Source organism: Oreochromis aureus, linkage group 23 (genome assembly GCF_013358895.1).
Source record: "Oreochromis aureus strain Israel breed Guangdong linkage group 23, ZZ_aureus, whole genome shotgun sequence".
Classification (NCBI taxonomy): domain Eukaryota; kingdom Metazoa; phylum Chordata; class Actinopteri; order Cichliformes; family Cichlidae; genus Oreochromis; species Oreochromis aureus.
Window position 1 is genome coordinate 30,751,641 of NC_052963.1, and position 26,072 is coordinate 30,777,712.

The following is a 26,072-nucleotide window of genomic DNA, read 5'->3' on the forward strand; positions in this document are numbered from 1 at the left end:
ATCCTTACTTCAAAATGTAGCTAAAAATGAGACATTTCATATACTATAACCAAGTTTGTGTGTGTATATATTTTTGTGTATATGTGTATATTTTTTTAATATATTTTTCTATTAAAACTTTGAAATATCCCATGACATTTATGCTCAAACTTAGTTATAGAAAAAAATGTTCTGGGGGGAAATGAGAGCTTTTAGCTGTAGATTGTAACATTTGGAGTGGGTGTAAAATTGATTTTTCTGCAGAGTTTAGAGTCTAAATGTGTTTTTCAACTTTGAAAATTTCATGTGTATCTTTTGTACTCAAGATTTTGTACTCAAAAAAAGAAGTCTACTTAAAAAGTGCCAAATTTCAACCCACTGCTATGTACTTTGAGGGCCTGTAACTAGAACAGTTTTCATAATATGAAGGTCACATTTTGCAGGCTTTAATAGCTGCGCTCAAGTTGTTGTGCAAAAAGAAAAAACATTCTGTTTCTGAGTGGCTCATGTGGGAGGGAGTTACTGATTTATCCATAGGAAGTTTTCTGATCTGCACTTCAGTTGTTTGATACTGAAACTGATCAGCATTGGTGCATACAGTACTCACCTTCTGCTAAATGCTTGCCTGTTAATTCAAGACCACTGCTTATTTACTAATTTGCAAATGGCTCAACAATGTATTTGTGTGATATTGTGCACAGAAATATTGATTAATGTCTACTCTTTTAAAAATGTCTAAAAACAAGTTAAAGCCTTGACCTTGGCTTTGTGAGGCTGTGGTAATGGAAAATAAGAAGACACTTGCTAGAGATGGGAGAAATTTGCCTTTTTAGATGTGAAAAGTGTGTTTTAACTTAAATCGTGGTCTTTTTCAAAATACCTCTCCCTGCTCTGTCTAGCCCCAAGTTTTGACTTACTTTGGTTTTATACTCCCAAATTCAGTAACATACTACCCTGCACATCATAAAATGATGCTTACGGTGTCACTATACATTAGTGAGAACCTGCTGCTAAATTCTTTGAACTATAATTATTTTTTGGCATATTCAAGGTTGCTTTTCAAAGCTTTCTTTTTGCATTTCTAAATTGATGGTTGTGCTGCATGTTTACACATACACATATAGAAAAAAACACACATTTCTCATAAATTCTCTGCATTCATTGCTTGGGTTTGTTTACTAAAGATCTCTTGCAATTAATCGCATTCCTCTCCAGTGATGCTTCGAATACTCTGAGAGGAGCTGTAGATATCACAAGCATTCCTACATTCACATATATCATCTGAATAATATCTTTAGTATCTAGCTTTACCTTGACTTATACTGTATGTATGACTGACCTCTCCAAGTATTGCATCAGTAGAGTCATAGATAAACCCTTCAGTATACCTAAATGGTGGAGATGAAAAGGAAATGTCAATACATAAACCGTGACTAAACTGGTTAGAAAAAGCTCAAGTACATACTCAGGATGTGTCTCTCAGTAACTGAAAGATCTATTGTATCTCTGAATTATGCCTTCTGCAGTTTATGGATTATTCGCAAATAAAAAACAGAAAAAAGTGGCGTGTTGGACATATTTACATAATGTGTTCTATATGTGTATATAGATTGTTGTTAACCTGCAAATAGATGTTAGCCTTGTCTTGGCCAGCTACAGCATTGAAATGCACCTTATACATTTATGCATCAGTAAAACGGTTAACAAGCTAAAAAAAAAACAGTCAAGGGAAATTTGTTTTTAAAATTTGATGTGTCCCAGTATAAACCAGCCGTCATTATCAAATCAGACAAAAAGACTTTTCACCATGAAAGCTGCATGTTAATGCTATGCAGTTGCTTGGTTCTGGATTGGAATGTTTTTTGGGGGTTTTTTTGTTTGTATAGTGATGCTGTTGTGTTTGTGTTTCAGTGCCCTACTCTTACTTAATGGACTTCTGCATTGCTATTAATTTAACAGGCATGTTTGCCATTAATTTAACATGCTGGTTTTGACTGTCACATTTAATAATGTACTCTCTGCCAGGTCCACTTTCATCAAAGTTATTATCATCTGTCCTTGCAGCATGCATGGGAGTTCAAACCCAGAACAGCAGCAACAAAGACTGTGGGTTACTTGAAGAGCAGAATCTGTGGCAATAGCTGCAGCATTGTTCAAGTCAGCACTTTAAGGAAGCTGAAATAAGCTTCAAAAGAACAATGCATAGCATAATTGGTAGTTGAAACGGAATATTAAAAAAGTGATGGGCTGTAGTAAGGACTGTGAAGCCACCAAAGAACTTTTTAAACATGTTCACCCTTCTTTTGAGATGTTGTCTTCACTCATTTTCTGTCTCTTGAGGGTTATCATGAAAACTATGAAAAGATTCTTTGGGGGTTCGTGACCTTAAACTCTCTTGTGTTGTGTGTGGGTTTTGTCTGGGTACTCCTGCTTCGTCTCAGAGGCCAAAGACACGCTTGTTAGATTAATTGGTGATTGTAGGTGTGAATGTGAGTCTGTCCCTGTGTTAACCCTGTGATACATTGGTAACCTATCTAGGGTGTATTCTCCTGTCCGCCCTATGACAGCTGGAATAGGCTCTAGCTTAGTTGTGACTGAATTGGATAAGAAAACTGATGGATGGATGTATTATTTTTATGTTTAAAATTGCTGGATATTTTCTTTAGTGCTGTTCACCTTCAGGAGGCTTGAAAAAGTGCAAATAACATGAAAAATGAAAATCTGAGAGGGGAAACTATCATTCATGTCTACATTGAGGTTATAACCTGTGATAAAAGGGCCACAAGTCTACTTTCTTTGGAAATGATGTGCTAAGCTGAACATTTGGCAGCTTTTTTTTTTTTTTTTTTTTTTTTTTTACTGTAGCAGTTTGAGGTTCAGTGAATTGATTGCCTCCTGCATTTGTCTGTGTCTTTTAGATACAGGTTTACTACAGCCGGATGCAGCAGCTCTGCATGACCAAGCCGGCAGTCTGCAGCCGAACCTTCATCTGCTTGGGCGAATCTTCCTCTCCCGCCCCATGAGCCATGCTTTTAACTGCATTCTCCTCTTCCAATTGTAAGTTACCATGGCAATGATCTTTGCAGGTTCTTAAAGTTGCATCATTTACCAGTCACACAGTCACACATTAAGTACCACTGAGTGTGGGAGGAATGTGGTTGAATGTGGTGTTTTGCAGCACTCCGCTCTACGTGTGATGGACAATAAGTTCAACCTTTGTTAATGCGCTGTAAGCATTTTTTGTTTTAGTTTCCTTTTTTTTCCTTTTTGAAGGGCTGATCACTCTTAGACTGCTCCAGCTGTTTCTTCAGCCTGTGGTGTTTCTCTATTTTCTTATGCTCCTTCTGATTTTAAGAAGCTGAATAGTATAGTGGCACCATTACAATCTCTGGAACAATTGGTGAGGGGTTCCAGCAAGGGCATGTATTCAGTAAGGGTCACCAGGCTAGGTCCGCCATGCTACCCAAGCCTACCTCAAGCCATGGCTTGGAACTCTCTTGAGACAGCACAGGTCAGGGTGAGAGTATAAAACCACTTCCAAAGCACTAAATGTCTCTTGGGAGATAATGACCTCAGTATATGTGGAATGGCAGAAGTCTGAAGCCATGGGAACTTTTATTCAAGTTGGTTTGAATCTGTAGAGGAGGCTAAAGTTACTAGTAGTTCGGATTCTTCTCATTCACTGAGAAACTGACCATGGAGTATGGCAGTGCTTAGAGTGCCTGTCAGCATCTGGGATAAACTACACATAGCAAGAGTGCACAGCTTGTTCAGATTTTCCCGTGAAAACTTGATGCTGCCAAACAAGCTTCTGAAATAAGTTACTTTGTAAATAAGTTATTTATTAGATTAAGAAAAACTTGAACATAACCAAATATGCTGCCCTCAGGTAAAAAGCACCCAGTCATTGCTGTCCCCTAATGTGTACATGTCACAATTATGAAAGTAAGTTCTTAAAAATGTAACTCATTTCTAAAAATTCCTGGAAATGGCAGATGTATTATATAATACTTCTGTAAAAATTGGGTATATCACCAGATCCTTATATTGTTGACTCACAGACTCTTACCTGTAATGAGTGAAAGATGCTGCACAAAGTGCAGGGGGAGGTGCATTTTTCTACAAATGTAAGGAAGCCTTCCATTTTCTGTTTTTTACTCGAGGTGTGTGTACTTATCTCTGAACTACCCATTTGTAGGAAATGACATAAGAAATGAAGCAGTTGGGGTGGTGGAGTAGCGTTACACAGCCTGCTGTAGTTTGTAGACATTTATTTAAGATCTAACTCAGTGGAAAAACCCAAAGTGTTGTGTTGAGATGGGTCCAAAGAAGGAGAAACTACACAATTGTTTTTCCTGTGAATTATAAACATTATCACAGCCCCACACATGCAGTAGGTTACTTTACAAGTCTAGTAAGAGTGTTCTGTAAAGGTGCCTTATGGATTTTTTTTTTTTGTAGTCGCCCAAGTTGCTGGGTTCATGAATGTTTTCAAGGTTGTGGTTTTTTTTTTTTTGGTTTTTTTTTTTTATAGTTACTCTTTCAGTTTAGTGACACGACGCTGAGTTTCCTAGAACAGGCTTCATAACTTGTTTTTGTTTTTCACGCCTGTCCCTTTAAAATTCACATTAGAATAAATCCTAATATCATATTTGACCATTGTTTTTTGGTTTTTTCCCCCTTCAGGCGTTGTTACACAGCGATATTTTAAACCTGTCGAGTAATTTCATTTTCAGTGTCCTGCACCAGCACAACTACTCTTAACTGAGCGAGCACAGCAGACTTGTGTAAAAACTGTCCTTGAGGTTCAGACTTTATATCACTGGCTTCTGCTGCACAGTCTTGAAATATTGAGTTACAAGCCTGAGCCAAATAGTGATAAAATATGATCACTGCTGCACCATCTGCAGTCCACCAACTTTTTAAAGTAACCTGTTTTCAGTTACTGTTGTCTGTCCTTAATTTAAATTTGACAGCTGGTAAATGAAACTCTGCATTGAAATGCTTAAACAGGGAAGCTGCTGTGGCTGGCTGAGGTTGAAATCTCCTGATTAAGCATGAAAGCAAAGCACAATCACAGCTGACGCAAAAATACTGACCATTAATTTTAATTATAAGCATATTGTAGAAAAACACATGCACTATATTTCCTGCAAAAATAATGGGAATGTAATGTTTGATTTCCCTAATGGAGAACTGGATTCTTTTTCTGTTCCTTATCAATTTCTCCTCTGGCTCAAAACTAATGATCTGTCTGGGTCAGTCTGTGGAAGTAATGGTCTAGAAAAGTCATTCTTTTTGCTAATATTTATTTATTTTTAATTTGAGGAAAAACACTGATGCATCACCCCCAAATAAGTGTCTTCAATTAAAGTAATGACCAAATGTTGCCAGTAGGTAGTTTGACTTGTCCATCCTGTTGTATCCTGCATTGTTTTTGTTTTTTTATTATTCTTAACAGAAATACACCAGTGTGCTGTTAATCAGTTTAGGTTTGAATTATTTGTTTGCACCACTGACAGATTTGTGTGTCCATGTGTGTGTCCTTATGGGCACCGAGGAGGGGCACAGGGCTTTTAACATCGTCAGTGGAAGGTCTTGTTATCAGTGTGTGAACAGCTCTGAAACACCTGGACAATCGATAGTTCCCTCATTGTGTTCAAGGAGGCTTAGTGGTCGATCAATGCAGAGGCTCAGCCCCGCTAACACACACACAACACACAAAACACAAAACACGACCTGCATCTTTTACCCTTGGCGCCCCTCGCTCTTTATGTACTGCCCTACACGGTAGAGCTGCTGTAAAATGTGCGTTTTGGCACAGCCATGCAGGGCACCTTATGCACACAGAGTACATATAACTAATCCAACACAAATTGCTTGATGAAATGTGTTTGCGCTTTATTAATTTCATGTACCCATGTACTTTTTTTGACTTTATAAAACTGGAATTTAAGGATGAAAGTCTAAAACTTCTCTCTTGTCTTCCCCAGAGATCTGTACACATCCACACATGCAGACTAATGAGTGGATTATATAGCCAAGTAGTAAAGATAAAATGTGTGAAATACCCGCCTTACTGAACCTCTACCAAAACTCCATTACATTTTTGTGAGTTTAAGGGGAAGTACACAGTCTGCAGAATCTTTGTCATTTTTAAATGCTTTACCAAAGGCCAGACCTTTTATTAAAATGTTATTAGAAACATTATACAAACAGCCAATCGTGTGGCCGACGTACATAAAGGAGCTGGAGTTCATGACAAACACTGGAGGAAAACTGATCTCGCTGATGTTCTGTGGAGAGAATCACTGTATGGTAGAGGAGAACAGCCAGGTCGGTTGGCTCTGACAGAAGGGTCACTCAGATAAGCACACCTTACAGCCAAGTGTAAGCATCTCACACTGCACAGCACACTGAAGCAGATAGACCCCTGTCAATCAAAACAAAAAAAGAGATTTGAGGTAGTGGAAGGTGATAGACAAATACAGACATCCTTTTTTTTTTTTTTTTTTTTCCAATGAAAACAACACATGAGATGTCAAAAAGTACTTAAAAATAACTAAGATAATGCCTCTGGAGTTTTTCAGGAACCTTAGTAAAACATTTCACATATTTCCTATAACCTTTTTATTGAATGTTCACATACTGTAGCTGGGTATATTTCACTTTAAGTAGCTTGTGCAATGTTACTGTCTACAGTCTGTGTTTTACTTGCAGTAGACAGAACTAAGAAACACCCCCAAGCAGACAGGTGCACGACTAGCATAGAAACTAAACACATGTACTGCTGTGAACGCTGTCAGCAGCCAAATAGATATTGGCAACCTAAAGAAATCTGTATCAGTTTGAGTATATACTATACCTGAAACATTTTCATCTCATTGTCTGCTGTTGGACTGCGCTTTCCATCAAGGAAGTGAAATGATTACAGTCCACCAGACTCTATTTACAGAAACAGGACTTTTACTTGTGACAATATCAGATTGATTGGGGCTTTTTGTGGATCTTTAGCATTTTCATTGTTTATTTTGCAAACAAACATCAAAAAAGGAGGAGTGACCAACATTTTCAGTTTAGTAGATATCGGTTTTTGTCTGGAAGATTGAAAAAGTTAACAGAGCAATAACCTTTATTCATTGTAGCCATATGTCCGATTTTTAACATTATATTATCATGTCTTTTAACTTAAAGAAAGCTTGAGGGACAATAAAAGAATACTGATGTAAATGAATAAGGAAATATTGTATTTTTTTTTTTTTTAAAGAAAAAACTATGTTTTATAGGCCTAATATGAGGCTACATTGCTCACATCAAAACTGGGTTGACATGTTCATATGCTAGCCTCTATATTTGGCATCAACAGTATGACTCCATGGACTCAACCTGCTGTATGTTTACAACCCAGGCTAGTGATGGTGTCTCAGAAATCCTTTACCCTCCTGCTCAGGCACCAGGCCTTAATCAGATCATTGTGTTTTGGATGTGATAAAAGATATGACTGGTAACAGGAATGTGCAAATGAGAAATGTATTAGAGAAATACATTTTATACTATTCATGTGCATCTCCTGAACAATTGTTCCTGTACTAGTTCAGACCTGGTTGCATCATAATTTCTATGACTGTTCATAGCTTGTGTAAGAGTTTGTGTGGACATGAGTTTAGAAACCAGTGTTCTCCCAGTAAAGAGCACAAATGTTACCATCTACCCCAAATGAAGGCCCCCCTGTTTTGGACACAGTTTACAAGATCTAGTCTGTATTTCACATGTGCATTTGCAAGTGATTGGATCTAAGGAATCCCAACTTTATCCCAGAGTCTTTTATAAGGCTGCGTGTTGTCCAGAGGTAGAGGATCAGAGGATTTGAAGGGGAGAAGTTGGCCAAATTTAAATTGAGCAAATATTTTCCTTCTTAAGGGGGAAACTTTTTGGTCTAACCTCATACTAGAGGTTGATGAGGACATTTGTGCTGCACAAGTTGTGTGATTTCATTTGTTTTTGACTTATGTTGTGTGGAAAAGTTTTCATTTGTATCCAACTGTATTACTGTGGCACCACAGGTTAGCAGAAATGTTCACGTGTTCAGAAAGATAGAAGTAAACGTTGTCTTTCTTTGTATTTTCCGTTTTTAAGTCCACACGTTATATCTTGACTTTGAACTCTCGCTGCAACATTGACATCACTGCTTCTCTGTTCTTTGCTTTCCAACTCTGGCAAGTTTTTTTTTTTTTAATGTTCAAAAATATGGTTTAAACTGCTGCAGATGAGAGGACTAGACTGCATAAAACTTCCTAAATTTGTTGGCATTTCCTTTCAAGATTTGAAAGCGGGGAGATATGAAAGAGTGGGTGTAACACCGCGCTCCAAAATAACATTTAGCTGTCTGGAGAAACCACTAATGGATTTGCAGTCTCAACAACCAACTGTTGAGAGATTACAGGAGCTTAGACTTATAAGGAATGGAACAGATGTTGAGCTCCAAAAACCTGTCTTGTCATTCACGTGGGATTGAAACGTACTGTAAAGACGCTCACTTCTAATGTTCAGCAACATCCGGCTTCTTCGTGAAGGTACAGCATTTTGCAAGCAGATTTCTGGCTTGATGTGGGTGTGTGATGTTCAAAGTACATGTAAAATATACAACCAAAACATTCGCTTTAAGTAGCCCCCGAAGGCACCTTTTTTGTTTGGAGAAAATATAAAATCGAAAAGTTGTGGAGGATCAAGGCACTGCATGGAAAACAAGAAACTATTGTAAAATTAAATCTCTTCATTGCCTCGGGCGCTATGATGCAGTAACAACCTAATGTTTAATACAACGGAGGAGTGCTTGTCACTAAGACTGTAGAGGATGACTGATCACTACTTAATACCTAAGAGCCTCTCTTTCTCTCCTTTTCCTTCCCTGCTTTCCTCTGCCTGTATCTCTGTTTTTCCCCTTTTCTGTCTTTTTTCTATTACTGTCTTTCTCCAGCATTTCAATTGGAATTAGTTATGTCTTAGCTGGCAGTGAGGCCTACGCTGCACTTCTTAATATCAGGTAAGTCTTACAATCATGCTACTTGGTTAAACTGTAGCTTTTTAGGTTATTGTGATTAATTTCACGTTACACTTCTCTTTAATCAAACCTAAATCCAGTTTCAAACCATGCACAATGGATGGGAATCCTTTCATCATATCTTTTTAGTCTCGGCTTTCAACATCTGTTAATTAGCTTTTGTGTGGCTGTCTCTGTCAGTTTTTGCTTGCATTATCTGGGGTGCTAGGATTTCCGATTTAGCGTAATGGGCCTGTATGCTATCCTCTACATAGTATACATGCAGTATGGGGAGGGGATCAAGATGGCTTAGCCTGACATATGAGTTGCTTTAATTCTAAGCTTGGGTTCCTTCTACATATAAATTACTTAAATTCTTTAAGGGGTTCCAGCTCAGAGAGAATGCCATTCAGACACAATTAACAGCAGGGAAAAATGTCACTGAAAGAATAAATAATGTGCAAAGAAAGCCAAACGCCATGCAGAGCTGCCAGAAATTTTCCACATCACTCTGACTCCCCATTCCCCCTTCTCAGTTAGCACAAAATTGAAAGCGAATTGTCACTTCAGGGTCGTGTTGTTAGGGTGACATGAGTTCACACAAAAATATTTTTATTTGGTATTGATTTAAAAGGGGAAAAAAAAACACTGATGCAACCCTGAGAGCTGACCACTGGAGAGGGAGGCCCTGAAAGGATTGCATGAAGTTACAGCATTGCTTTTAATCAAAGCAAACAAACACGTAGAGGCTGCACACACTGCAGAGATGAGAGGGAAAACATCCCATTATCAGACATTAAGGATTTATTTCTGTTTTAGATTATTCAATATAGTCTTAAAGTAATTTTTCCCAGTGAAAACTAAATGGATAACATGTTTCAGTTTTTCTAAATATGTCAGGTTTAGGTGTCTCTCTTGAAGTTGACATAATTTCACCTTGATCATTACGAGCTATTCTGGACTTTTTAGTCTTGCCAAGTTCGAAATTTATGCATATTTACGTGCCGCTTTCATGCTGCAGTAGCATGATAAATGCTGGAAAAATGCATCTTTCTGATACACATAGATTTTTCTTCCTGCAGCTTTCTTTTGAAATCTTGATCTATTCTTCACTCTATCATGTGAAAGTTGATTGCGGGTCCTGCCCACTTTGCCAGCAGTTATTTCGCCCAAAGTCACTTAAAGCCACCACATATCATTCACTTTCTATGATCTGTGGTTGTGACATTTGAGCAAATCTCCTTCAGTATGTATGCAGCTTAAGACGTCTTAATTTGGGGGTTCAGATCAGCATTCTGTTTTATCAGGAAAATCTCAGATGTTGCATCCTGGTTTCAAAGCTTTACCTATGGGGGTGAAATATCTGTAATAATGTAGCAGTCTAATAGTAATTCATACTTTTAAGTCCTAATATCCATCCATAACCAAATAAGTACAACACAGCCAGCCAGGTGAACAGTGTCCATAAAGCATTCAACCACACCCACTTAGGAATCACATTGTAAATTACTGTAATGTTATTAAGATTGCTTTAGACCATCTTTTCTTAAGTCTTTGTTTTCAGTGGACCTACTGAAACAAACAGGAATGCAACACTGTAACCCCAGAGTTGTGTTTACATACCCTGTATTTTTTGCTGCCTTGCTGTAGACATTTTAGTCTGAGTTAGAGGCTCGCTGCACGTGCCACTTCAGTGAAGTCCTCACGGTCACTGGAGTAAAGCAGACTGTAAACATCTTTTTAAACTAGTATGTCTTTTTTTTCTCCCAACACACGGTAAGATGTGACATTAGGTGGGGAAGCTCTGGAGGAGTTTAAAATCCACTTTGGCAGCGTCAGAGGTTAGCCTTATTAAAAAAATGATTATTAGTAATTCAGCTTAATGTACTACTTGTTAGAACTGTCAGATAATGTGGAGAATTAAATAAAGCAACTTTGTGTAAACTAAACTTGAAGCAGCAAAAATCGTTGCAGCAACTCCAACCAGCTCTTCAAGTAATCGTTGTCTCGACCTCACGCCTCCCTCTCCTTTCCTTTCCCAAGCCTATAATTACCTTTATCAGTTAACGGAGCTAATTTATTTTGTCATGCCCCAGTAAATACTTAACCCAAATAATATTACTCACACTCTACGGGATGGTTGGACTGCTTCGTCGGCACACCTGGGGGCTTCATTATCGGGCCGCTCGGTGCCGGGGGGGATTCTGCGATGTGTTGTGGGGAGACAGGGTTACTGGAGTGAAAACACCTTAGGAGACCTCCTTTGGATAAACTACCATATTCCCTCTCCCCAATCAATAGGTTACTGCAGATCTCTGTGTAAAAACTCTCGTCAATACTGCTGTAGGATAGCGGACACGAATCCCAGAGAGTGAATCTCACTGAGCTCTGCAGGAATTGCGCATCAGCATCTCACCCTCAAACCAATGACCAGATTATTTTTTTAGCACTTTAGATAAAGAAAATATTAATTTTCTATCTAGTTGGAATCATTAGAGGCTTTGAGCTATGTTTAACCAATAAATGCAGTTTAAATTGCAAGTGTTTAATTAAGAGGAGCAAAAGCTCATCCTTATGTCTGTTGAACTTAAATCTTAATAGTCTTGTTCCTCATAATTCATACAGTTGGCAAATTGAACTAATTTTAAATAAATTTTTTATTTTACTGTGTTAATATTTTATATAAAATATCCATTTGCTACAGCTGATAGTTTAAAACCACATTAGGGAAGCCTCTGTGGACAAATACAACAACCTTATTACTGCATATATCTTTATTATATAGAAGAATGTAATAAAGACTGTTAAGTCATTTTAGGTTCCTACATTTTTTTGCCTTAATCATACAAAAACGTATATAATTTTTTTTTCTTTTAATCAATTCCAAAAATAAAAATGCTGGAGAACATCATAGTCAGATTACAGCTACAGTATTCAGATTGATTGGACAAACACTGAAGTAGGATTTCAGGAAACGAAGAAAAAGAACAAAAAACAACCCCCCCCCCAAATCTCTAACTTTTCTCTTACTATGACAGCATTTATCCAATCAGCTTAAGCCACAACTGGAAAAAAAAAAAAATCAAATAATAAAGTTGTGTCTAAGAATCTACATGTATTACTGATGCTCATCAGGGAAGCACAAAGGTTTCAGACATAACTGAAAAACTTTACATCCTCCTCCCCAATCCTCCGAGGGATCCTCCAGGAATGGTGATGCTGTTTTCTTTAGAATTGATTGCGGAGTAGGGATTTCACACAACATGATAACATGATCTGTTATCATGAACTTAACCTACTCAGGAGCAGGTTAGAGCTACAGCATAAGTTACCATGGCGATTTACCCTGATAAGACGTGAACTACCTTTGTAGTACAGAAAACCCAGGGTTAACCTTGAAGTTACGTGGATGAGCCAAAATCCTGCTTCTTAGTGCAGGCCTACGAAGGCCTCTGTGTTGCTCTGCTGTCACAAATGAGGCTGAACTGATCATGTTGCAGTTGAAGCTGAAAATTATTTAGCCACAGTTACTTTTATAATAAGCATACTGACCAAACTTGATAGGCTATTTCATTTTGCTTCATGGAGGCATTACCCCTCTGTGCAATAAAGACTCTGAAAACACCTCACTACACACAAACTGTATTATTGGGAAATTGTGCTTAAAATATTGAAAGTAAAAATAATTGTTCTGCAGAAAAATATTCTCTTGCAGTGCTAAATGGATGTATATTACTACTGCATATGTTTAAGGTTGGTATTTAAATGGTTTATTTCTGTTTAATGTTCAGTGTCGTATTCTAGAAATCGCTCGTTTGTATTGGCTGTCCGGTGAGAACCACATATCTATGAAGAAAAAACTGTTCATGAGCTTAGAAATGCAGGCATACGTCTTGGTATATTAAATATTCATTTAGAAAAAAATCAGCTGAATTAAAAGGCTTGTGCAGAGTGTGACATGGTTAACTGTCAATATCCACCGAGGGGATTAAAATATGAATGAAAAATGAAGGTGGGCTGTTGGCAAAACAGGTAGTTAAGCTTATGACATTCAGTCATTCTCATAGATGTTAGTCTGAAAGTACTGCTGAGCCTGCACCTGCTCCACTTACCTGTTTTATGGACATGGTCAGAGCTGCTTTTGTCTCCATCATTGTCACAGCATTCCTTGTTAATGCCTTAAAGGAGTTATTAACAGCTTTTTCAAACTCCGTCTTATCTACATCACACATGTTAGCCAGGTTTAGCAAGACCAAACTCTCTGTTGCGAGGTTAAATCACTGAGGGCCGTTTACTTGCTAATGCCAGCTGTGTTTTCATACAGAGGGCAGGTCATAACTGAGCTGCTGGTGTCTCAGTGGCGTCTGAGTGGCTGAGCTTTATGACAGCTCTGTCGGAAAAAGATTGCCTTACTTTGGTACGTTTTAATTTATGCTTATTCTTAGATTTGATAAGGCAAGCACTGCTACCCTTGCTTGTCCCGAGGAAATGCCACTGGCTTAAAAGTTTGCTTTTAGACAAAGCATATATTTAGAGCTTGATCAGGTGACCCTGAACCGTTGCTTAGTTATGCTGCAATAGGCTTGGGCTGCTGGGGGCTTCCCATGATGCACTTTTTTTTTTTTTTTTCACTCTGTAACGCTACTTTGCATTTAAACCTTCCACAGTGTGTCTTTTGTCCAAAGAGGCTTGCCTGACATCTGGGGTTTTCTCTCCATTATTGTAGGGTCTTTACCTTACAGTGTAAAGCTCCTTGGGGTGACTGTTGTTGAGATTTGGCACTTGGTAAATAAATTGAATTGAATTGAAATGAAAACTGTGATTGCACAACATGCAAACAGACCTATGTCTACAGTATAGGATACAGTGTTAAATATAATGCTGTATTGTACAGTTAACTGCTGTTTCTTTTCAGTGTAGATGGTGGTTGTTGTTGTTGTTCTGAAGGGGCTGATTAAAGCCTAGCAAAGTAAGTTTGTTGCATAAAACTAATCCAACATTTAGTAAAATGTATTCACTGAAAACAAAGAAAAACAAACTGCAGGGCTTTAAATGGTATGCAGAGCAGTTTTTGCTGTTTTCTGAGTACTTTTATACTTGTTAGCTATCGAGTTGCCTGGAAGATCCCTACTTTTAAACCATTTGCTCTGATTGTCTGTATTACTAGTCATCTTTGCATCAGGTCACCTTCACGAAGGTACTTTAGTACCTTATCTTACTTGCCTAAGGTACTATCCTCTACACATTTAGTAGGTAGGCTGAAGGTCCTTGTCTAAAAGGCAACCAGCTTCTGATAGCAGTATTTGATATCCTGTTTTGGGAACAAAAGAGGTTTATTGTTGCACTGTTGCATAAGTCTTAGGTCCTTTATAGCAACTTTATGTGCTGCAACGCACTTTATTAATAATATTTAAAAAAAACAATCATACAATAATTATATGGTCATTTTGCATATAATTATTTTATATTATAAATATGATGAGTTTGTATTGAATATTTAATCTAGAGCTTAAATAGTTACTTTAAGTACTGCATAAAGCTTAATATAAAATGTATTACGTGCTCTGTGTATGCAGTGGTGGACTAATAGTAGAATTAAGTTGCATCTACTGGGGGAAAAAGGCTGCTTCAGTGAAGTAGCTAAGAGCAATTTTAAATATAATATTGCACGAACTTCAATAATTTGTTTGGACGTATTACAAAATTGTTGACTTACTGTATGTTTGGTTACTTTGCCTGAGACAGTGAATATCCATGAGGTGTTTTCCCTGTTCAAACTGTGCAACAGTCAACAGTAGTTGCTAAAACTCCAGATGTTTTCATTGTTAATAAGCAGCAAACAGGTGTTTGTTTTGGAGGATGACTGTTAATCGAACCACAGGTGTTCCTTACCAAGCTTATGAAGTACTAGACTTGCATCTTGATTATCTATCAATGCAGAGTGCTTGTGTTTAGTCAACAGTCAAATTGTGCAGGTTTTTATAGCATAGAGTGCAAGTGACGGGGAAGATGAAGAAAAAAATCATTGAAAGACTGATTCACTAACTGGAAAAAGAGTTTTGCTTCTGATTTCTGTTATGAAACTTAATCATGAACAGAAGCGTTTAATTATGTGTGTTATTTGGGGTTTTTTTTCTCTCCACAGCCACATCTATGTGATCCCAGTCTTCACCTGGAGCCTGACTCTTGCTATTTTACTGGCCCACACAGTTATTCAGCCAATCACTTCAGTGCTCACCCTCCTGAAAGGAATCCTCCTCATTGTCACGGTAACAGTGATTCTCTGCATTTTGCTGTTTTGATACATTTTGGCATAATTTTCAAGCATTTGTAATAATGATACAGGGCTTTACTGGGAATAGCTTTTTATCATTAGAAAAAGGAGAATTCATGTAAAGCAAAAACATATTTGGGAATGTCGCTAATGATAAAGGCGTCTGATGGCTGTGTCATGTCCCGAGTATCCATCTGTTCGATATTTATGTGACGGTGTTCACTTATCTAAAATGGTTTCTCTCTTCATGAAAGCGCTGATTTGATGTAGAAGGTGTTGTTTCAACAGTAAGATCATTTTGGCAGCTGCAGCTTGTGCTGTTGTATTGCATTATGCAGAGAGGTGTTTCTGTTATACAGCCTGCTTTTATTGATTTGAATGGGATGGACAAAATAAAGGAAACATAAATGATAAATGCGAGACATGAAATATCAAACAGAATTTGATGTGGGGTTGGAGTTGTGTGATGTGTGTTCTAGTTGAATGATGCCTGTGAAGTAGTTCTGGTTTGTTAGCACAAGTGTAAATACTGCAGCTTGCTGGAATTTTGATGAGGTGAAATGACACACATCATCTCAGACTGCATGCAGTTCACCCGTTTCCATAATGTGTTATTATGGGTCATACTTTTTGTACAGGTATGCTTTCCCACACGTTCATTCAGGTCTTTTTTTTTTTTTTTTAATACATTACAGTTGCACTGATGGCCAGTGAGTTGTTTTTTTCCATGACTTTCCAAGAACTGATATTCAGCTTATTATCCTATAAATGTTTATAATCACTGTTAAAAGTATTATTAGATTCATATTGGTTATTCATATAAAATCTTATCTGCCTCACGATAGTTTCATCATAGCCTCTCCGCATACAGCTGAGAATTTCAACTCGGGACTTTAAGTTGTTGCTTGCAGCTCTCTAGTCTTTGAACATGAGTGTGAATTATTGTTCTGTCTATGTGTTCGGCCTCGGAAAGACTGGTGACCTGTCCAGCATGTACCCCACCTCTTGCCCTATGACAGCTTGGATAGGCTTCAGCCTTCCTCGTAGTCTGGAATTTGATAAGTGAAATAAATTCTCAAAAGGAAAAAAACACTAAATTGTTTTGTTTTTTTTTTGCTTGTTGTTTGGATTTTAAACTAAAGCTCGATGGAAATGTACGTTTTCAGAGTTGCTGCTACATCTCCCACCTTTTTGTTTTGCCAGTCAGTGTGAGGAAGACAATGTAGTGTGCATGGGGAAAAAATGAAATTGGCAGAACTACAAGTCAGTAATTCATAGGACGTTAGTAAGCTAAATCATTTATCACTGTGTCTGAATGATGTTCTCCTCTTGGGGAAGTGGGGAATAAGTCCCCAAGTGTGTGTCTCGCTCTCTGTCTTACCAACAGTAGTGGCTCTGATAACTTGGAAGATAGCATGACCACAATATGGAAAAATCGTTGAACTCTAATTTGGGTTAAAAAAAATTTACATGGGAAAGCCGTTTCAGGGTTATTGTGCCTGCACAATAATGGAGTTTTAAAAGAGTGGTTATGAGTCCTGTTATCTTGTTCTACTACTTCTCTGTACTGCTTCTTTATTACCACACCACTGCGGCAAACACTGAAAGTATAGATGATGTACACATGTCTGTGCCTTTGTTGTGTAAAGATTTGTGTAAAAATAAGTGTGAGATGTTGGATATTAATCATTTCAGTTTAATTTTTATAGCACCAGTTTAGCTCATTTGTTTTATATTGTAAGGTAAAGACACTATAATATATGCAAGCTCTTGGCTGTGGTGGGAACCAAGAACAGGCATTATGAAGGTCAAGGAGGGGCAGCCATATAAATACAGTGAGTTAAAATAAGTGATCAGTGCATCCTGGATATACTAGCTGATAAAGAAAAAAATACCTTATGTATCAGTACAACCCAGAAGTAATCCAGATTGGAGGAAATGTATAGTAAATCATAACTTGTATATCCAATTCTTGTTTTTAAAGTCATTAAAGTGTACAATCACTCCACACCTGGAAAAAGAACAGTTCAAGGAAGTCATTAAAAGCTTCAAATCACTGTTACATTCATGGCCATGACGGGTTTATGTAAACTTCTGACCACCACAGTTCTTCCAGTTGTTAAATACAATTCTTCCTGTGGATTTTTCTGTGTTCATTAGTGAAGGGAAAAAACCTTTTGATTTATTGTGGTTGACTTTTGATAGCTGAAAATCTCACACACTGTCCATCACTTGAGCTTACTTCATTTGTGCACAATTTTGTGAATAAGAACTTTACCGGGCGAAATTCATACAGAAATTACCTTGGATAAAAAACGTGAAGGTTTTCAGACTTTTTATCCAGCCTGCAGTATACATTATGCAACATGATCCTCTAGGGAAATTACAGAAAAAACATTTCTTTACAAATGAGTCTTATATTACACCATGTAGCTTACAGTTTTTGAAAAGCAGAAAGAGGCACCGAAGACGATTTGAATATGGGGTAGAAAAAGAATTAATCACAGTACTTTAAGCTTATTTGCTATTACATGAAATAGCACGTAGGAAAGGCAAGAGATGAATTACAATATATCAAGAAGACTCTACTTGTATCAGAAAATGAATACCTTGAATTTATAAAGTCCGCTGGCATAATAATGAAGACTTTATACAACACATGTCAAAGGGGATTCAAAAGATAATTCATATCTAAAGTGTTATTCTAGAAAAACTAGGAAAGCAATGAAAAGATTTATACTGTACAGCTATACTTTGTAGCGGCACTAAAGGAGACAAAAACAAGACAAAGAAGAGAAGATCAAGAGAGATAAAGAAGAGATCAAACATGTATTGCAGCTTCCAAACTTCTGAGAAAATAAAACTCTCAAAATCAGTTTATTCTTTTATGTTCGTACTCTCATCTCAGTTTCAAAAAACGAAGAAAGAAACTCACTTCTGACTTGCACAAACTCTTTGCTTGTGTACCTTGCTTTTATATACTTTTTTTCAATTACTTGTCAGTTTTAAAGTGGGATGAACTGAACACTCTCTGCATACAAAGTCCTGAATAATGTACCCATACTAATTGTCATGACAACTCCTCAGTAAGTTTTTTTTTTTTTTTTTTTTTTTTACATTCGTATATGAAATATAATTTGATGTAAATATCACTCTGTACACGCAAAGTGCTGAATGGTGTAGTAATGACTGCCATTACAACTCTTCAGTAAGAGTTTATACATTTCTTATATGAAGTATAATTTGTGATTTACATGGAAAGCCGTCTGTTAAATAGTGAAATTTCTGTTGGCCTGCCTAAGCCAGTGTTTCCCAACCACTGTGCTGCAGCACATAGGCGTGCTGTGAGAAATGATCAGGCGTGCCGTGGAAGATTACTCATGCCAGGAACCAGATAACGGGCAGAACAATTACATTCTATTTCCACTAGAGGGCAGTACAACTACCTGCTCTAATTAAATGGGTTGCCAACTTCCAGTAAAACAGAAGAAGACGAAGAAATAATTACATAATAGTCATGCTGTGAGAGGATGCAGTGCGTAATAGCAATAGATAAATATTTGAAAAGAAAAAGTAGTGAATCTGACCTGGGTCCTGGAGAAAATTCTGACTCAGATTAAGGCTCTAGCATGAGTAGTGGTCAGAAGAAAGCAAAAAAGGTGTACTGGGGACAAACTGAGCCAATTCCGCTATGCCAGGTGTGCGGGGAAAAAATATCAATATGCTTTTTGTGACATTTTTGTCTGGTGGTATGCCATGTGATTTTTCTAATGTGAAATATGTGCCATGGCTCCAAAAGGTTGGGAAACACTGGTCTAAGCTATGGTTGCCGCTGATAAGCAATAATATAAAGATCAGATCACGCAGTGTACCAAGTGGGGGCAAGTCCGAGTACTGCACACACAGGACGATCTTGTGGCTTTGCAAACTGGGGTCAGATACCAGATGCCACTGGTGTTCAGGAAGCCCTCCCAAGGTTACAGAGCAGGAGCTAAGCTAAACTAAAGGCTAGCAGGTGGAAGTATAAGCTGTTTCTGCCGTCGCTTCTGATGGGGAAATGTCAACTCACTAGTCGACAACCTTGATGATTTGGTGGCACTGTTGAGAAATATTGAGATGCTACCGGGAATGTTGTCTGCTGTGCTTCGTGGAAAAATACCTGACTCCTGTGTAGACTTACTGGGCTTCACTATTATGTGAACTTAGATCAGAAGATGAGCAACAAGAGCAAAGGTGGGTATTCTTGTTGAGGCATTCAGAATTGGTGCAGTAGGAGTTGCCTCCATTTCAGTACTGCGAAAACCAAGAAGATAGGATAGCCTAGATCTTCGGACTATCTGCCAGTCTCCGTATATAGCCGGGACACTGAGGTGGTGAACTCTCATAAATATCTGGGGGTCCTACTGGATGACAAGCTAGACTGGTCCCTAACCACAGGCTGACTACACTGGAGGTTTTTGTCCCCACTGCAGTAAACGTTTTTAACACCCTCTGATGGGGAGATCCACCTGGATATTCATTCATCGCGTATCGCGGGGTATAATTGGCTTGTTTGCATGTCTAGCTGATGTGTTTTCTTCAGTCTTAAATTACAGACTCTTCAACTACAAAGCCTGTTGTTTGGTTTTGGCACGTAGCTCTACCTCCACCTCTCATCACCAGTGAAGGTTGTCTTGGATGTTGTGCCTTTGCTACTGTGACACACACTTGGCAACAATGTGGTGAATTTCAAATTTATTGTGAGAACTGCACTTAATGAAAAGTAAAGAATGTCAACAGTTTCTCCGATTGTTGTGCAACGATCCTGACGCACAGTCTGCTCAATATCTAACATTTTTAGCAGTTGTTACTGTGGAAGGTTGCCGGACTGTGTGCCACATTCCCGTGATGTTCTGCCCTTTTCACTACAAGAATGCCACTCAGAACATCTTGTCAAGCTCATTACTTCACTGACTTGGATCTTTTTAAGTATTTCAAAGTCAAATTTCTTAAGTTTGAAACAGAATTAGAAGTTTGCTTTTCTTTAGCTTGAGATTCTGCCTCTAACGTGGTTCATTTTCCTGAAGATATGGTTGGATATTTCTCAAAAGCATGTATAAATGTTCTACTTAGCAGACACAATTCAGTTTGGAGTTGTAAATTCACACCTAATATCAAATTATAATACATTTTTGGGTGACAAATAAAAGAAAAATAAATATCGTATTTATTCTTCTTTTTTTAATCGTAGATCCTGTTAAGAATTTTAAGGGGAGCAATTACAGTATATTCAGTATCAACTGGGAGAGGATATTAAGGGTAATAAGATTTGAGAGTAATTATATTAACAAAAAAGTTTCAGGAGTTTATCACCTTTACGTGATATACTTTCCACTTTGTCCTTATTCACTGCCTAAAAATATGCTTTGTATATTTTTTGATGACTGCAGTGTCATAAGGAATGCTGGTTTCTGCAGCAAATGAAAGGTCATGCTGGATGGATGGATGGAGGAGGCACTCTACACTTCTACTCTATGCAGAAGTTTTGTACTTAAGGAGCTCCCAGTGTGTCTGTGGTGGTTTTGGGCCTTTCCAGGTCAGTTCCTGCCAACATCTTGGCATGTCAGCATCTCAGTAGGTGCTCTGTAAAGACGTTTTTAGGCTTGGCTCAGAGTCCATTTAACACCACCACCACATCCCACAAGATTACACTGCCTGAGTGAATTGTACATCTGCTGCAGGGAAATGTATTATATTCAGTGTTAGCCAAGCCTTTGATGGACACAACTCTTTGCGACACAAGTGATTATTAATATTACTTTGAACGCCTACATTAGTGTAATCCTAGCAAGCTCATTTTATATTTAAATTAAAGCTTTTCTAATGGGACAATATACAGTTCTTCGTGTATAGTCGATAACAGTATCATTTCAGTGGTGCCTCACAATTCTCTGAGTAACCAAATCTCTATATATGACTGTCCATGTAACTGGAGCCTATGTTTAGGACCAGGGAACTACTTTCTGTGATTATGCAATGCGAGCAATCATGTCAGAAAATTTGCATTTAAACAATTTCAGGGATATCCATGCTAGTTAATGGATAAAAATTTCTTTATTTAATGTGCCTTTCCCTTCAGCTCTTTCCTAGCGTGGCACAGGAAAATCCCCAGTGTCTCTTTAAAATGAAATGAATGCAGATTTTTCGAAATTGCAGCCAATCAGTGATAGAAAATATTAAATGTGTCCTTTTTGACACTTTTCTCTCCCCATCTTCTTAAAAATCACTGCCTAATTGGCAAAAGAAACGTCTCTGGAAGAAATACTTCGACAGCTTTTCACCATCTTTCTAAAGGTTTCACTTCTCTCCACTATTGTTGCTGAAGACATTTTTTTTTTCATGATATTCGTTCTTCCCAAGGACAGAAATGTCTTTTTTGTGTACCCTGTAAATGTGTTTTTCTGCAGTTTATATTCTACATTAGTTCAGCTCAATTATTGACGTATTGGCAGATGAACTAATGCTGCGGGGATTAGTAACAGCGGAGATCGATGCCAGTGTTATTCAGTCTTATCTTGCTGGCAGCAAGAGAGTGAGGTGTGGGTGTGGGTTTTGTGCTACAGCAGCTCATGGTCTTTCGAGAGGTACCCATCACAGGTGGCTATATAAATATAAATATAAATAATGTCGGCATTGTACTCATAAATGTGTTGAACTGGGATGTTTGACCGTCAGTGTATAGAATTACCGGATGAATTTGAGACTAGTTTTGACAAAAGCTGATCCACATGTTCTGAAAGGATTTGCTGTCTTGTAGCTTAAACTTTTTTTTAAATGAAAAATGTACACAGTTCAAATTTACAAGACACTTTTATATATCTTTAGATAGACCGGGATTTTTTTAAACAAAAGGAAGCTGTCACAATGAGATAACTGTGCTTATTTATTTTTTTTAGTTTTCTAAAGATGCAACTTTGCTGCACAGCCCAGGATTAACAATTTACAACACACGGAGTTTGTAGGATGGTGCCATACAATGATAGTTTGTTAATTTTACTACTTTTGGTATGTCTTTATTACTTTTGCTGCACTCTCTGATGAAGAAATATACATCACACTAGTGAAAACTCTCATTGTTCCTTCAAGTCCTCATCCAAAAAAGCGATGTATTTGACTTCGGTAGTATTTTACAATTGAAACTTCTCCATGGGGAGTTGCTGGTTTGAGCTTCTAAGCTTGATGCTGTTTGAACAGCTCTTTCCCAAACAAAAGGTTTGTGAGTTCAAACTCACTCTCAGCTATTTGCTTGTTTACTTCTGCCTTATCTTTATTTCTCTCTGAATGAATCTCACAGGGCGTGAACTCTTGAGGATAACTGAAATGCTGGAATCATACTAATTTCAATATGCCATGGAAAAATTAAAAACAAGGGGAAAATGTTGAAATGGTTAAGCTAATTCACATGCAAAATGTGTACAATATAGTAGGAGTACAGTTCAGCAGTAGTAAATTGATAATAATTTTTTTTTTTTATAGAGTTACTACTTATTGGCCATTAGTAGGATATGTAAATATTTTCCCCTTTGCATATTTTACAGTATAAAATATGACATAAATATCTGACATCCCCTAGCCAAGTGCTAAGATATGTTTTAAAACTATGGGAATATAAGAATAAATGTCAGGGCTGTTGGTGAGCAGCTATCCAGACACCGGAATCAGATCAATGACGTCCCTCCAGAGCAGAAGGCGTTCAGTGGAACCTTTGTCTCCCCAAAGGATCTTCTGTCCTTGAAGAACAATGGAGAAACTGCACAGATTGATTTTAGATTGCATTGATAGCACACAAGTCCATGCGTCACAGAAGTTGTGGTTCAATTTTGCCGTCATTACTGAGGCCGAGTTTTAAAAGGAAATAGATAAAATCATCCTGACACCTCATTGCGAAGTGCTTCCTCGGTGATGCTGTTTTGGAAAGCCGCCTTTTCCTGCACGCCCTGTAGATGGAGATGTACACACAGAGACTCCTTTGGATCCACATTCTCTCTCTCTCTCACACACTCTCACACACACTCTCTCACACACACACACACACACACACACACACACACACACACACACACACACACACACACACACACACACACACACACACACACACACACACACACACACACAGTATGAAAGAAATGTGACCTAAAGCCAAATCCCAAACAGGGGGAGGCGTTAAGATTTAGAGGCTCAGTTCTGGAGCAGGGCACTGAGAGCCATTCCCTCTACTCTGCATCAATATGAGAGAGAGCTGGGCAGGCAAGGCCGACTGCACCAGAATAAAACACACTGTCGTCAAGCACCGTCCATTTATGGCCCACCAAATGTGATTTTTCTCTTTATAGCTGAAATATTAATGTTTCTATCTTGGTATACTTAGAAAGAAAACAGCAGTTTCTAGGCCCTGAGCTGCCAAGATAGAAGGGCATGAAAAGAGGTAGACTGGAGAATTTAACAAGTGATGCCTTGGCAAATAAAAGGGTGGATAAAGTATGACCTTCACTCAGTGACCACTGTAAAACATCAAAGCCAATGTAACAGACATAAAATGTTTTTCAAACATTTTTTTATTCAATTCTTTGCCATGTTTATTACAAAAGCATATGCATTAGGTGCTTACAATTGGCATTATTTGGTAAGTGGGCGAAACAAAAAGGGTAAATTGACTGAATTAATACTTGATGCAATAAACTGCTGCCACAACTTGGCGATTACTTCATCGGTGAGGTCCTTTCATGATTGTTTTAATAACGAAGTTATTAAAATACAAAAACTGCACTCAATCTGTCATTGGTGCATGAATACTTTTAAGTGTTGCATGTGTACAATAACATCACTGTATGGATGTATATGTATATTTCAGTGGCTGATGGGACTCGTCCATTTATGGTTTGTGGTTAAACTCTAACAGACCTCAAATCTGTGTATTTTCCGCATTTACAGTCAGTTTATAGAAAAGTCTTTTGCAGCGTTTACCAGGATTTCCAGACATTCTCAGAACAAAATCAGCGCTGCAGTCTCTTTGATTGCTTCCCTTTGCAGGAGCATAATCCTAAATAAAGCCATCCATAATTTATTCCACATTAGAAATGGTGGCCGCAGGGAGATGTCTCTCCACTGCAAAACCGCTTTCACTTTGCGTCTGGGCTTTTTTGAGTCAAATTTATGAAAAGTCAATGTGAAACCTTTGCAGTAAACAACTTATGAAGTTGAGTGATGTTTTGAGGAGGCTTTAAATAACTGTTTGTTTTGGGGTCTGTTGAGAGGCAGAGTGAGGAGTATGTAAGTAGGCCCTTAAGGCATGTTGATTCGGATTGATTCTGGTGAGACAAAGGTCTATTTAAGTAACCTGATGGAGGCATTAATAGTGAATGTTTAGCTCACTGTATTCCTTGCATGCTTGCAGCAGCAGTCAAAGATTCGTTTGGCCAGTGTGTGGTTATCAAAATTGTCTGTTAGATGAACTGAAATTTATTGTTACAACAATCCTGACTCCCAGGGAATGAAATCATCAAACACTTTTATTTGCCCAATAGTTTATGATCAGATACATAAACTGTAACATTGCTGCCACCTTCTGCTAAACAGTCTGGAAGATGGACATACTGTAGGCAGGATGCCCTCACCATCCTGCTTATTTTGAAACCAAGCTTGACCAGGGTATGATACGAGGGTTACAAACTAATGTGCTGCTAGCTAGCTTGGCTGACAGGTTGTATCAGTGTCACTGTGCTATAAAATGTCAATTTTTCTAGTGAAAGCGAGCCTCTCTTATTCTAATTAAATACTGAAATGGCACCTACTTGTCATTCACCCTTCAAAAGGCATAGCTTTAAGCTTTATTGCACTTAAATTTACTCTAGTTCAAAAGTCATGAAGGGCAAGATTAGTATTAAAGGCTTAAATTAGTTTTCTACAAAGCTGGAAACATATGTTTTCATGCTGAAGTGGAGCATTTCAACTTAGGGGTCTTTAATTTGGCTTAGTTTAGTGCCACCCTTATGTGACATTCTAAGAATTGCAGTTTTTGGCATTCCCAGAGATTGCCTCTTAGTGCTACTATAGATAGCAGATGCTAGCATGCTAGCATGCAGCTGTGAGATGAGCAACATGGCTTAACCAATCTGATTCCCCACAACATATGAAAACTGTTTTGACTCCTTTCCTGGTTGCCCACTTTTGGTTGTATTATTCAACTTTTATCTCCCACTCATATCATAGCATGTCCCTCTCAGTTGCCAGGAAACGTAAAAACTGCACATAACGTGAGAGTAAAGTCACACTCGCTTCACTCACATGGGATCTCTCACTTTGTAATGAAAACATATTCCCTCCTCTCCACTCCTCTTCTCCTTTCTTCTTCATTCCTTCTCCTCTTCCCTCCTTTATGTAATTTCATCCGAATCGATGTGCTGCTCCAGCAGCTCCTTCAGGCCTGACGTCTGACTGATTGCTCCACACAAAAACCTGCAGCTAAATAAAATAACAGGGCAGCCCAAATGAAGTTTATGCACCTTGATAAGAGCTCTATTAAGTCATTGTGAAATAGGCCCGAATGTAGCTTTAGCCATTACATAAGCCACACATAGCAATGCTACACACACACAGACACACACACACACACACACACACTTTTAAATGAATCTCATGCACTGAGCTGTGGAATTATGTTTGAAGGTAGATTATTCACGGAGAATCGACTACAATTTCACGGTTTTCTGGAAATAATTAGCGTGACATTTATTCAGG

At 38.0% G+C, this 26,072-nt stretch overlaps 1 protein-coding gene across 4 annotated transcripts in view; it reads left to right on the forward strand.

Annotated features, from left to right (window-relative positions):
• si:ch211-51h4.2 overlaps positions 1-26,072 on the forward strand; it is a 78,537-nt gene that overhangs the window by 9,833 nt on the left and 42,632 nt on the right. For 3 of the 4 annotated variants that reach the window (XR_005610207.1, XM_039606641.1, XM_039606642.1), the window contains exons 6-8: positions 2,898-3,036; positions 8,957-9,022; positions 15,165-15,288. Coding sequence is in view for 3 of the 4 variants with exons in the window: in XM_039606641.1 (XP_039462575.1) it covers positions 2,898-3,036; positions 8,957-9,022; positions 15,165-15,288 (329 nt within the window). In the remaining variant the exon portion in view is untranslated. The remainder of the gene's footprint in view (positions 1-2,897; positions 3,037-8,956; positions 9,023-15,164; positions 15,289-26,072) is intronic. The other variant, XM_031726669.2, reaches the window with a different exon arrangement.